Here is a 14,234-nt window from a genome sequence, read left to right as displayed (position 1 = left end):
AAATAAAATAAATTTAAAAAAAAACAAAAAACAAAAAACAAAGGTCTGAGTTCAAATCCCTGGTTCCGCAAAAAAAAAAAAGTAATTTTTAAAAACTGAGCACTTAAAAGGTATAATAATAAATCCAAACATTTATGCCCACTTTAAATTTAAATTGTGTTTTTCTTCAAAATAGTTATTGTTTTAGTTTGCTGACAGGTAAAACCACAGTATGTTTTATCTTTTACGTGTTTTCACTTCTACGAAGAGAATATAAAATCAAAAACATTTAACATTTATCAATGAGAGGTGGAGGAACGCCTCAGAAATTGCAATTTACGTTAACATTTTGATTTTTGGTACCGGGAATTGAACTTAGGACAGACGCTATACCATTTTCAAATCCTAAGTATGTATGGGGCCAGAGATAGCTCAGTGGACTGAGTGCCTGCCTGGCAAGCACAGGGTCCTGAGTTTGATCCCTAGTTTTTAAAAAAAAGTATTTCAGCCACAAGACTAATACTGCTTTTTCTTTGAGGCATGGTCTCACTATGTAGCCTAGTGTGCCCTTGAACTCATGGTGATCCTCCTGCCTCAGCCTCCCAAGTGCTGGGATTACAGACAGGCGCCATCATGCCTGGCTAAGATAATATTTCAAGAGGACAGAAATTATGGAGAAAGAAAGATGTATCTTACCTTGTAGGTATAAATGCACTCTCATGCCATCGAATTGCTAGAAATGTTACTCTCAGGCATTCCCCAGAATAAAAAGCAAATGAACACATGCAGCAGTCTCCAAATAACTGTAGAAAAATTAAATGTACTTTTACATAAATATAAAATTAATCTGAAAATAACTCAAGATATAAGAAACATACATATTCATCATCTATAAAAAAAGTGAAAATACTGGGATTCACCTTGTATTTTTATTATTTTTTCTTTCTTTTTGATCTTTATGAAACAGAGTTTCACTATGAAGCTCAGGTTGGCCTTGAATTCCCTTTGTACCCCAGGCTGTCCTCGAAATCACAGCGATCCTCCTGCTGGGATTACAGGCGTGTACCACCACACTTGGCTGTTTAATTTTATTCTGAATATTAAGCTTAAAACTAAGAATTTTTTTTTTCTGAGCTGGAAGTTGGTCCACAGGGGAAATCTGGTTAGAGGTTTGAGGTGGGGACTTTGGTGTTACATACAGAACCCAGAGCCTCACATACGGCCGATCACTAAAATTCAGGCTACCACTAGCTTCACCTCTACCTCTTCAGGCTGCAGTTTAAGCTCTTAAATATGAGACAAAGGACATCAAGGCAAAATTGGACAACATCAATTAGGTCTTCTTTTTTTTTTTGGCACAACAGGGTAGCTACTGATTAAAACTATGATATATTTCAAAATGACTAAAAAAAGAGGAGCACATTTCTAATACATAAGCATTATGGAAGTTTGAAGAGATGGAAATGGTTATTATCCTGGTTTGGTTATTATATTATGTATCTATATATCAAATTACCATTACATGCTCCACGAAGATGTATAAATACTAGGTCTCAGAAAGTCAAAAATATCTGTGGCTATAACTGAAAAGATTCAGTTATTATAATTATTTTTTTCTTCTTTTACATTCTTATATTACAGCATATGGGAGGATAGCAATAAAACATCAAAATGCAATTTCTACCCCCAAAAGACATTGGTCCATATACAGATGACCAAGCAGCTATTTTAAATGTTTTCTTTTTAGCTAATGAATCTGTGATAAATCAAATTGTTTACTTAATATCACTAACTCTAGCATGTTAAATTACAAAACAGGTTACATTTTAAATTAGAAAAAAGCAAAAAAAAAAAAAAGAAGAAAAAAAAAAAGAAAAACAAGTTCAGGGCTGGGGAAGATAGCTCAGTAGAACAAGTGCTTGCCTGGCAAGTACAAGGCCCTGAGTTCAATTCCCAGTTCCCCTCAAAAAAGAAAAAAGCAAGTTCTACTTTCAAACCACATGTTTTTCCTTCTTGTGGCACAGTAGATCATGATAGGCAAATATTGATGCTGAGCTATGCCACAACCTCAAATCACTTCTATTATTTTTATTATTATTATTATTTTGTATTTTATGGAAGGGTCTACAGCATGTTTAGGGTCTCACTACTGGATGAGATTCATAGCGATCCACCTGTTTGTAGCCTCCCAAGAGCTGGGATTATAGGCATGTGCCACCACGCCCAGTCTCAATCCCAGTCTCAGGGAGCCCCAGGGGCAGGGCTGGCACAGCACGCCCAGGGATTGAACCCCCAGTCCCTACACCTGCTTGCAGGCACTTTAATACATTGAACTATTTGGCCCAAAGTAGGGATTGGGGGGGGGGCTGGCTCAGCCCGCCCTGGGAGTAAGGTTGGTGCTGCACGTGGTGCCAGGGATCGAGCCATGCTCCCTGAGCTTGCCTAAGCAGGTACTTTAGCCCATTGAGCTGTCTCACCAGCCCAAATAATAAGAGTAGTTTTTAAACTATGACCCAGGAAATATAAACATATCTTTCCCATACAATACTTTCACAACTACTATGACAGTCAACAAGGACAACACACACAGAGCTCTACCTTTATGGTCGCTAACAGGTTTACAAGTAGGATCTGCTCTTAAGAGTCCAAGACCTCCACTCCTGCCACAGTCTGTCTGATTTAGATTTCTATAGTAAACCACCCTTCCCTGCAGGTCCCAACTCCTGGCCCAAGGTGCCACTCATGGGGAACTGGCCCACCAGGCCCCGCCCCCAGTCCCATCAGGAGGGCCACTTGTTGTTACCTAGTCTGGCTAGTTTGTCACCCTGATGTGGGACTGAATGAGGATGAAAGACAAACAGCCACAGAGTCAGTCTGGCACTTAGGCAGCCAGGGGATTGGGCACATCCTTCTTTTATTCACTCTGACATGGGCACAAGCAATTAAGGTAATACCACAAGATTCATCCCCTTTCCAGCAACCATTATACATGCGCAGGTAAACAATTCTCAGCTGGCCTGACTTTTCCCTAGACTCTGCAGCATGCTGTCGTCTCTGCATACTGCTTTGTGCACACAGACAAGTCCAATCAGGTCTGATTTGCCTCTGTGTCTGATTTGCCCACGGGTTTTACCTCATTTTTTATAAAAACAGCATTCACCACAGCTTCTTTATCTTCAGTGGAAGGCAAAAGAACTGAATCTTCAGGTATGATCTGGGACCATCGACCCACCAAAGGGGAACTCTTAGAAGATAAGATATTCTTCAATTCCAGATATTCCCAAAGATATATGAATCCAGAAGGCATTATGAGCAGAATTCTTTTCCCATTTCCAGATACATATAGGTGTAGTCTTAAACAGCTTGCTAATTATAAGCAACAACAAATGAAAACGTAACCTAATTAAAACCTCTGAAGTTTGAATTTTCCCAACAAAGTATGTAATGTATCTATTCAGGCAATAAAAAAAAATCAAATTACATTAACATTTAACATGTCAAAATAAAGGAATTAAAAAGTCAAGCATAAAAAAAAACATAAAAAAAAAAAAAGTCAAGCATAATGATGTACACCTATAATCCCAGCTACTTAAGAGACTGGGGCAAAAGGAACATAAAGTCAAGGCCAGCCTGGGCAGCTTAATACAATCCTATCTCAAATAAATAAACAAATAAATAAATAAATAAATAAATAAATAAATAGGGCCAAGAGGTAGCTCACCAATAGAGAATTTGCCTAATACATGTGAGGCCCTGTATTTAATCCTCAGTATAACTAACACACTAACACACACATACAGCACAAATAATGATTTTTTTTTTTAAATGTATTTGGATGTTGCAGGGTCTCACTACACAGCTTGGACTTGTGGTGATCCTCCTGCTTTCAGCCTCCCCAGCGCTGGGATTACAGGTATACGCTGCCATGCCTGGACTGTGGCCAGCTCAGCCCACCCTGGGGGTGGGGCTGAAGCAGTATGTGGTACTAGGGATCAAACCAAAGTCCCTGAGCTTGCTTAAGCAAGCGCTTTAGTCCACTGAGCTATCTCACTGGTCCACAAATAATGAATTTAAAAGAACAGCAATAAGTACTCTTTATGTGGCATTAAAAACTCACTGTTGTCACACAAATATTAGGCATGTCAGACTTTTTTTCCTTCCAGTGGAGTCTAGGTATCACAAATAAATACCACCAAGTAATCAAAAGCACAGATATACACACACAAATATAAATGCATGCAGACATACATATGCACACAGAAATAAATTTTCAAAATAGTAATAGGAGACTATTTTATCCTTTTTTATTTCTCTCAATTAATCCAATTTATACAAATAAAAAATTCTCACCTACTGCAAGTTTAATCCCATCCTTAGGCTTTTCAGTTGTTTGTATAGATTTCACGTAATCTTGATCTTTGTTCCAAAGGAAAAGGTCCCCTGTGGCGAGTACCCCAGCCAGCCAGGCATCTGTGTTAAAAAATGAAGTATGATTGCTAACAAAACATTTCCTTTAATATTACACTAAATAATGAAAAATATAATTAATCTAGACTTCTGGAAAAATCAGTATTTCTTAACCATTACTGGACGTTGTCAGGACAAAAACATCTTTCAACAAAGGCTGCAGACTTGGAATCTTCTTTGTTCTTCCTGATAGCAAATTGATTTCATTTATGAATTTATCATCCAAAAGAAAAACAGCTTCATTCTCCTATGAGACAAAACATGTAGAGGACTTACATAACCTGTCTCAAGACTAACCAAGAAAGGAAAAGAAAGAAACATTTAAAGAAGATTTTAATTTATACAACAAATCATACAATAAACATTAAGGTTGATATCCTTTAGTAACCTCAACATTTTTCATTCTATTTAAAAATACTACTCTTAATGAATAGAATGATTTGTTCTAATGGTGTTTGTAAATAGGATCACAAGTCTGCATCTTGTACAGCAATTAACCACTAAGAAGAATATATGCAGTGTATTATTTGTTGAAACTGTACTTCCGATTTGATTTGAAACTGTCTCATTGCTATCTGTTTATCAATAAAACTTTGAAAAAAAATTAAAAAATAAAAATACTAGCCAGGGAGATGGCTCAGTAGAATAAGTTCTTTCCTGGCAAGTGCAAGGGCCAGGAGTTCAATCCCCGGTTCCACACACACACAATAAATAAATAAATAAATAAATAAATAAATAAATAAAATTAAAAATACTTCTTGGGCTTGAGGTATAGCTTTCTTTGAGGCTCCACATTGTAAGAGTATATTCTGGTTCTTTGAGTCAAAGTAGATTTAAGTGAGGTTTTGTTTTTTGGTTTTTTAAAAAATGTACTTTAGTATAGGGACTACAGGGTCTCACTACACAGATCAGACTTATAGTGATTCTCCTGTTTTCAGCATCCCAAGTGCTGGGATTACAGGTGCGCGCCACCACGCCCAGTCTTAGGCACCATCTCAGCACATGCAGGGGTGGGACCAGCACAGCATGCTGTGGATCGAACCCGGTTCCTGTGCCTGTCTAAGCAGGTGCTTTAGTTCACTGAGCTATTTAGCTGGCCCTTGAGCATCTGCCCTGCCCAATTTTTTTTTTTAAGTGAGGTTTAATCTCATCAATTTTAATAGAAGTATGAGCAAGCTTTAGAAATTTATAAGCCCTTGACTAATTCTTCTTCTTCTTCTTTTACAAAAAGTAGGCTACTTTGAATTAACCTTGTTTTTCAGTACAGTGGTCTTCAAAGTGTCTCTGAGCTAGCAGTATCACTTGAGAACTTGTTAACAATGTAAATTACCCAGCCTCACCCCACACTGCTGACTTGGAAAACTCTGGTGGCAGGACCAGCCACCTGACAGTATTAATAGCTTATCCAGATGATTCTGGTGCACTGTAAAACTTGAGCAATCCTGTTCACAGGAACTGGATTCATGGTATAATTTCTCACAGGAAATGTGCCACTTGATTTCAATAAATAATTCTAAGAGAATTTTATAGGGTCCCCCACTTTCCTTAAGGTGAAGAATCCTTAACATATGTTATAAATCATGCTTTCAGTTATTAATTTATGGCCTATCTCTTCTCTCCTATCTCTGAGGACATTTTTTGGCAAACTCATGAAAATCACAGTAGGATGAAACACTGCTTGACTGTTCTGTTAGGGGAACTTCAGGAGATTAAACATTCCCTTTTGATGTATGCTATATCAGCCTTTTTTTTTGGTAGGTTCATGTATCATTCAGGCTGTCTTGATCTCACTATGGAGCCCAGGCTGCTTTAGAACTCATGGTAATCCTCCTGCCTCAGTCTCCCAAGTACTGGGATTATAGTTAACCTACTTTTATTTAAAAAAGAAAATGTCTCAAAGAAAACCTTCTTTCTAGTCAAACTACTTAACTTTCTACAAAGCCAATTTATTCATTATGGTACAAATGAAACACATACAAAACCCTGTTCAGGGGTCAGATGATTCTGGCGAGAATGTTGTTTTATTTCTTTAAAGCCATAGAACACTTTTACATCTACAGAAAAACCATACATTTAACATACATAAAACTTGTTTTGTACGAATGAAGAAAAACTTACATATCCCAACCATGAAATTCTCGGCCAGGGTCTTTTCTGCTTGATACTTGTTGATGTCAAAACTTCTAATTTTATCTCCATGCTTGTTAAGTTACCAATGACCAATCAAGCAAATCCAAGGTGCTATGAATAATAGTAATAATATTAAATAGCACATATTGACTCCACATCTCAATTTAGAATTTTCATAGTTTGATAATTATTTTTGACGGCTCAAGTCAACTCTTTTTTAAGGTAAGTGGATGACAATGCATTTAGTATCTTATTCTAAATAGTCAGATAAAATGTATTTGCTTTCTTAACACATTACTTCTTAAATACAGAAGATAAGTGTGAACTAGAAAAGATCTTGATGATAAGACTTTCATGTAACTTACTTTTCTGTGTGGCAGACTGGATCTTCCAAAGATGGCCTCAACAACATGGCCCATCTCATATCCTTTTACTATGATGCCTCTCCCCCCAGTGTCATGGTCTCTGCCTCCTCCCTTGAGAAAGGGTCAGATTTTGTAATTGTTTTGACCAAGAGAAGTAATCCTATGAATTTTCTAACATTAAATCATAAAAAGGTAATAGCCCCAGGCACCACATAAGCACTTAAGCTTATGAACCTATCAAGCTATAAGAAAGTCCATAGCTCATATGAAAATCCAAGTTGTGCACCCTGTAATCCCAGCTCTTGAGAGGCTGAGGCAGGAGGATCACTGTGAGTGCCAGGCCAGCCTAACATATACAGTGAACTCAAGGCCAGCCTGATCTACAAAGTGAAATCCTACCTCGAAACAATAATAATAGGAGCAGCAAGAATACTACCATCAACAACAAAACTAAGCCCTGAGGTAGCATGGAATGGAAAATATTTACTTATAAGCCCCACGCTGGTATGGAGATAGTTGTGGCAAGAACAAGAAAAATCTGTTAGAGCCCAAGCTGAATAAAGAGGATTATCAGGCGGGGACCATAGTGGGCATGTAGAGCTAGAGCCCAGGCAGGGTGAGGGGAGCATTACCTTAGAAGAATGGCCCATTACTGGGCGAACATTTGGAACAGTGTAAGCACAGAAATCACTCTGAAAGGGAATCTCATTGACCAAACTGATTAAAATCTGAACATCAAAGCAAATTGTAGTAATGGATGAAAACAGGAAAATTAGTCCACTGAAGTGAATAAACAGAAAATTTAACTAAAATAGGACAATCACACAGGATCCAGGTAACTCCTCGCTTAGCCTCGTGATCAAACACTATTAAGGAATGAAAGAAGTCAAATTATCATCATTTACAGATAACATGATCTTCTCCACAGAAGAACCAAACATTCCACCAGTGATTCCTAGAATGACCAAAATCAGTAGTGTACCAGCAATAAAAGTTACTAGCATTTCTGTACCTCATAATGAAACCAGTAAGAAAGAAATTAAAATAATACTATACACTATAGCAACAAGAAAAATTAAGGGCTTAGGAATTAACCTAATCAAGGAACTAAAAGACTTCTACAAAAACTACAGTACTCTGAAAAAAGAAATCAAAGACATCAGTAAGTGGAAGGACATCCACCAGAAAGTGGACAGGCAAAACAAATACTGAAGGCTTATTTCTAAAACTGATATACAGATTTAATACAATCCCAAACAAAATACCAAGAGCATTCCTCCCAGAACTAGAGAAGGCAGTCCTAACATTCATATGGAACCAGAAGAAATCCAGAAAAGCAAAAGAAATCCTGGGCAATAAAAGCAAAGCAGAAGGCATATTTCAAGTTCTGCTACAAAGCTACAATAGTAAAAAGAGCATGATCCTGGTACCAAAACAGACTTGCGGATCAATGGAACAGAAAAAACTATGCAAAAACACCTCAAGGCACATCCTGCTATCTGATCTCTGACAAAGGGGCAAAAACAGGAAAGACAGCCCAAAGAACAGATAGCCTCTTTTAAAAATGGTGGTAGCAAAACTAGCTGACAGAAACTGAATTTAGACTTTTACCTGTCATCATTTACTAAACTAAAAAAAGATCAAAAGGCTGGGAAGATAGCTCAGGGGCATAAGCTCCTACCTCACAAACCCTTGATCCCCAGTAGCGCGCACACACACACACACACACACACACACACACACACAAAACCCAAACCAAAACTGTACTAAAAAGATCAAAGATCTTAATGTGAGAACAGAAAAAATTTGTAAGACATAAAATATGTAAAACTTTTGATGACATAGTTATAGGCAAGGACTTTCTAAACAGAACCCCCAATTCAGAAGAAATAGCACCAAGAATCAATAAATGGGATTGTATCAGATTAAAAAGACAATCTACAGAAAGGCAAAATATTTTGCCAGCTAATCCACAGACAGAAAGCTTTTAACTAGAATATATAAGAATCTAAAAAAACTAGACCCTCCCAAATAAAAGACCAAATCAAAAAATGGACAACTGAAATAAATTTAAAATTCTCAGAAATAGGGGATGTAAACACAGCAGAGAGCAGCGAGCTGCGAGTTCCTCAGGGCTGCAGGTGAGACCGGAAACCACTAGGCCGAGAGCCTCAGGGAAGTCGGTTCAGGACAGCAGGTGCAGGTAGTCACATCGCTCTCCCTCACAGTGTCTGGGCCCAGCGTTCCTGGACAGCCAATCCTTCCATAGGCCTTCCTTCTCGGGGGCCACGGTGGCCTCCACCTACAACCACCAGGCCAGGATAATGGCAAGACCTGACTCTTTCCTTGATGACTCCTGGCTGGAGATGCACACCGAGCTGCACCTCCCAGCACACGGTCCTCTGACCCCACCTTAGCACCCCAGCCCACTGAGGAATAGAGCAAGGCTGTAAGACTGGCTGAAGGGCTAGCTGCAGCGCAAGCTCCAGATCCACCAACAGAGCCTGAGCCAGCCCTAACTGCAGCTCCCCCACCAGCTCTGGCACTGAAAGGAGAGCCAGCTGCTAGAGCCCCTTCTTTACCAGCTCTAGACCTGGGGCCCCTTGTGGTTCCTCTGCAGGTGTCACCCGCTGACCTCCACCTTCCACCAGTTCCTGCCCCACACCCATCCTCTTGCCCCTTGCCTGTTGCACTTAACTGCTGTATTTATTCAAACCTTAATTCTCAGTGTTCTGTAGATATTTAAATATATTGATCTTTAATGGAAAAATATTCTCAGAAATAAAATTAATGAAATAATAAAATAAATACAATTAGTTCTCAGAAAAAGTATAAATGACCAATAAATACATGGGAAAATGTTCACTATCTCTAGGTATTACAGAAATGCAAATTAAAACAACAGAGCATTGAGGGTGGTACTGCACACCTATAATCTCAGTACTCCAGCGGCTGAGGCAGGAGGATTGCCACAGGTTCGGTGCCAGACTGGGCTACACCAGGAGTTCAAGGCCAGCCTAAAATACATGGTAAAACCCTATCTCAACGAAACAAAACGCAATGCAATGCAACGCAACACAACACAACACAACACCAAAAAAAACCCTACTAAAATTCCACCTTACTCCAGAAAGAACAGATGGCCATCATCAAGAAATCAGATAACAATAAATGCTGACAAAAGTTCCAAGGAAAAAGAACCCATCTATATTGTTGGCAGGAATTAACTAACACAAATGCTATGTAAATCATTATGAAGATTCCTCAAGAAACTAAAACTAAAAATTCTATTCAACCCACCTATTCTCCTTTTCAGAAGGAGCTTCTCAAGAGTTAAAGACATCAAATTACAATGCTACATGCATAACTATGATTGCAGCACAACTCAGAACAGCTAAATGTTGTAAGCAGTTATGTGTCCATCAACAGATGAATGGATTAAAAAAATGTGGTCTTTATACAAATGGGGTATAACTCTTCCAGAAAGATAAACCTGGAGTCGTCTGTAGGAAAATGGATTCAGCTCAAGACTATAATGTCAAGTGAAATAAGTCAGACACTGAAGCTTAAGTATCACATGGTTTCTATGAAAAACCCAAAATATAAAAAAAGCAAAATAAAAAAAAAAAAGAAAATAGTGAGAGAGAAGTTATACAAAATGGAAGGGGACCAAGAGATTGAGGGTGGAGAAAAGGGGGGAGGTTAAAGGAAGCAAGAAGAATGAAGATGCGTCATATACGAGGACCTGCTCCTCATGAGGGTTATGATGAGTACGCAGAGCAAACACGTACCAATGACAACTTTAAAAAGGAGGGAAACAATGAGCACTATCAGAAATGCTACAAACGGAAATCATGTGTCACCTATTGGGTGAAAGAGCTCTGGACATACACATTTAAGATGCATATCCTGAACCCAATCGTAAGACAATATTGGGTTAGCCCACATTTAGTGATACTCTTCAAAATAACTGCTTTGTAACCTTCAAAAAGTCAAGGTCATGAAAGTTAAGAAAAAACTTAGGAAATGGTTCCACACTGAAAAACAGGCAATTAAATACAATGAGTAATTGAAAGCTTTATCATTATTTATAAAGCACAACATTAGGCAGGCAGATAAACCTGGATAAGAAACTGGAAATTAAATGGTTGTACACATAAATATCATTTTTTTTTTTTTCTTTTGGTGGTACCAGGGATCAAACTCAGGACTTTACGCTTGCCAGGCAAGCACTTAATTTCACTGAGCTATCCTCCAGCCCCCATAAATATCATTTCAGTAATTATCCTATAGTTAAGTAGAAGAATGCTCTTAATTAGGTTTTTTGAGACTACTGGTATGTAGTCCAGGCTGATCTTGAATTATGTAGCCCAGGCTATCCTTGAACTCTTTTTTTTTTTTTTTGGCAGAACCAGGGATTGAATTCAGGCCCTTGTGCTTGCCAAGGAAGCCCTTATTCTACTAAGCCATCTCCAAGGCTCTGGCCTTGAATTCTTAATCATTTTCTTGCCTGGGCCTTCTGAGTGCTAGGATTACAGGTGTGTGCCACCACATCTGGTTCATATATTTTCTATTTAAAATTTGACAAATCTTGAACAATAACAGTGTTTGATCATTGGCCAATACTGTATTCAATTAAATCCTTTTTTGGGAGTAGTACTTAGTAGTACTAAAGACTGAAGCACTCTAGGCAAATACTCTACTGAGCTACATCTCAGTCCTCTTCCTTTTTTTTAAGATTTGTTCTTTGTACTTAAGGTTCTACTTTTCTAAATCCATTTGGTTGATGAAATTAAAGAATTGAATTTACTTGCCATATTTAATCCCATCATTAACAAGAAAAAAGCTAAAAAGTTTCCCAGTAACACAAGATTTAAAAGAAAAACTACTGGGCTGGAGGAGTATAGCACGGGCAGAGCACACCGAAGGCCTTGGGCTTAATTCCCTAGCACTGCAAAAAAGGAAAAGAAAAACTATATACAAGACCTTTGGCCTCTCAAAATGACAGCTACCTTCATATTTATACCACTGTAGTTTTATTTTCCAACTGTTTATGTATTTGTTGGCACTGGAGATCAAACTCAAGGCCTTGTGCATGGTAAGCATATGTTGAATTGCTAAGCTCTACCCCTAGCCAATTGCTCAGCACTCTGACCATCTAGAAGACTGCTCTCTTAGACAGTACTTATATAAGTATATGTAAGATGTAAGTACAAATATAAAAATTACAGGGCTGGAATGAGGTGTAAACTTCCATGGAGAGTTTACCTAGCATTTTTATGCAAGGCCGTGAATTTGATCCCTAGGGAAAAAAAAAAAAAACCCACAAACACATAAATACAAATAAAAGAAATTCTTTGCAAAGAACTACCAAATGAAAGGAGAGTTGTAATATTAAAAAAGCATCATCTGCAGCTCCTAAACAACAAGGGCAGCTAAAATTACTAGATGAAAATACACTGGTAATTTTGTAATAAAAATATAATAGATGACATGTCCTAAATACACCAATTAATCTTAAAATGGGTAACAGTGAGATGAAGAGATGAGATTTATCTTGGAATGATATTATGTACATAGGAAGTATATACAACCATCCATGAAACATTCCTGTAAAAACTGGGCTAGGGATATAGCTCACAATTATAGGGTTTGCCGAGCAGGCACAAGGCCCTGGATTGATCCCTAGCACCACACAAAATAAAAATAAAGAATTTAAAATTAAATTTGAACCTGTGTCTAAATTCAATCACCGCTTGACAAGAATAAAAAGACTGAAGGAAATCTTAGCACATCAGAAGAACATAATCAATCAAATTAAGAAAAAAATCTAGATACTATTCTACAGAATAAATGATGTGGTTTCTTCAACAAAAAAAAAGTGGCATTTTTAAAAGGAGGAAGAAGAAGCCATTATATAACTAGACATTGTAGGACTGAATAAATGAATATATAGATAGGAGAAATGATTTCAAAATCTAAAAGTTGCCAGAGGTGGTGGTGCATGCCTATTACCCCAGGTATTGAGGCCGCCAAGGTCAGTCGTATCTGGGCAAGGCTCTGTCTAAAAATAAATTTAAAAAAATTTGAAAGGATTGGAGAAGTAGCATGTAGCTCAGCACTCCCTGGGTTCAACTCTTAGTATCCAGAAAACACACACACACACACACACACACTCTTTAAAAAAGACAACTGAGTGGGCTGGGGAGATGGCTCAGTGGTCTAAAGCACCTACTTAGAACAAGCTTAGCAAAGCACAAGGGACCGCGGTTCAATCCCCCAGCACCACATGCCAGCCAGCCCCGCCCCCTGATGGGCTGAGCTGGCCACACACACACACACACACACACAAAATTTTTTTTTTAAAAAAGACAACTGAGAAAAACTGCGCCTAATTCATGAAGAATCAAGATTCTATCAGTGAGTGACTAATAGAATCTACCAAGTGTGAAGAAATTAATACTACTTTAGGTGTTGTAAAATATTGCAAGCAGGTGCAGGGGCCCGGGGTTCAATGCCGGGGTCTGCTGTGCCGGCCCCACCCCAGGGGTGCACTGAGACAGCAATTGAGCCTGGGCGTGGTGGCGCTCGCCTGTAATCCCAGCTCTTGGGAGGCTGTAAACAGGCCGATCTCCACGAGTCCAATCTAGTAGTGAGACCCTGAACACCCTGTTGACCTTTCCCTAAAACACACACACACACACACACACACACACACACACACACACACGTCCTAACATCCTAGATAGGAGACACAGTATATGCTTATTTATGAGAGAAATTTGCTTTAAAATACCCCAGGTATATTTGTTTTGGAATTGAAATGTAAAGGTTAAAAACATCTGAGGACAGAACCTTTTTCATCTTTTAGAACTCTAAAAAACCACGCAGTTACGTAGCAAAGGTTTTTTCTGCTACACAGCATCTTGCCTCTCCAAACCAATGGAGCTGGAGGGGCAGTAACGAGCATCACAAAGCGTAATTAATTAGTGAACGAAAGAGCTACTCAATCATGCAAAATACGTTAGAAGGAATAATATATACTAAGTACGGGGGTTGGGGTTACCTGTATTTAAAGCAAATTGTGGGATGAAATTTCAAGAGAATACGTGAGGTTCGTCCGCGGTGCCCACCTCGGAGGAGTCTCGGAAATCTCGTCCATTCCTGAGTCGCTACTGATCACCGTCTAGGGTCCCAATCAGGGGTCTCTCCCGGACACTCGCAGGGAAGGCGAGGCCGGGCTGGAAGGGCCGCCAGGCCGCGGCGGGCGGGCGAGCGGCGCGGAGGGCGAGG

At 38.8% G+C, this 14,234-nt stretch overlaps 1 protein-coding gene across 1 annotated transcript in view; it reads right to left on the bottom strand.

The window, feature by feature from the left end:
• CUNH5orf42 (chromosome unknown C5orf42 homolog) overlaps window positions 1-14,216 on the bottom strand; it is a 137,035-nt gene extending 122,819 nt beyond the window's left edge. The window contains exons 1-6 of the mRNA XM_023712733.1: window positions 14,008-14,216; window positions 6,565-6,687; window positions 4,561-4,693; window positions 4,330-4,449; window positions 3,113-3,345; window positions 676-782 (exon numbers count right to left, since the gene is read on the bottom strand). Of these exons, the coding sequence (XP_023568501.1) occupies window positions 676-782; window positions 3,113-3,345; window positions 4,330-4,449; window positions 4,561-4,693; window positions 6,565-6,645 (674 nt within the window). The 5' untranslated portion in view covers window positions 6,646-6,687; window positions 14,008-14,216. The remainder of the gene's footprint in view (window positions 1-675; window positions 783-3,112; window positions 3,346-4,329; window positions 4,450-4,560; window positions 4,694-6,564; window positions 6,688-14,007) is intronic.
• Window positions 14,217-14,234: the final 18 nt, after the last annotated feature.

Source organism: Octodon degus, unplaced genomic scaffold, assembly GCF_000260255.1.
Source record: "Octodon degus isolate 3935 unplaced genomic scaffold, OctDeg1.0 scaffold00002, whole genome shotgun sequence".
Taxonomy (NCBI): Eukaryota; Metazoa; Chordata; class Mammalia; order Rodentia; family Octodontidae; genus Octodon; species Octodon degus.
This window is presented reverse-complemented; position numbering and strand designations above follow the sequence as displayed.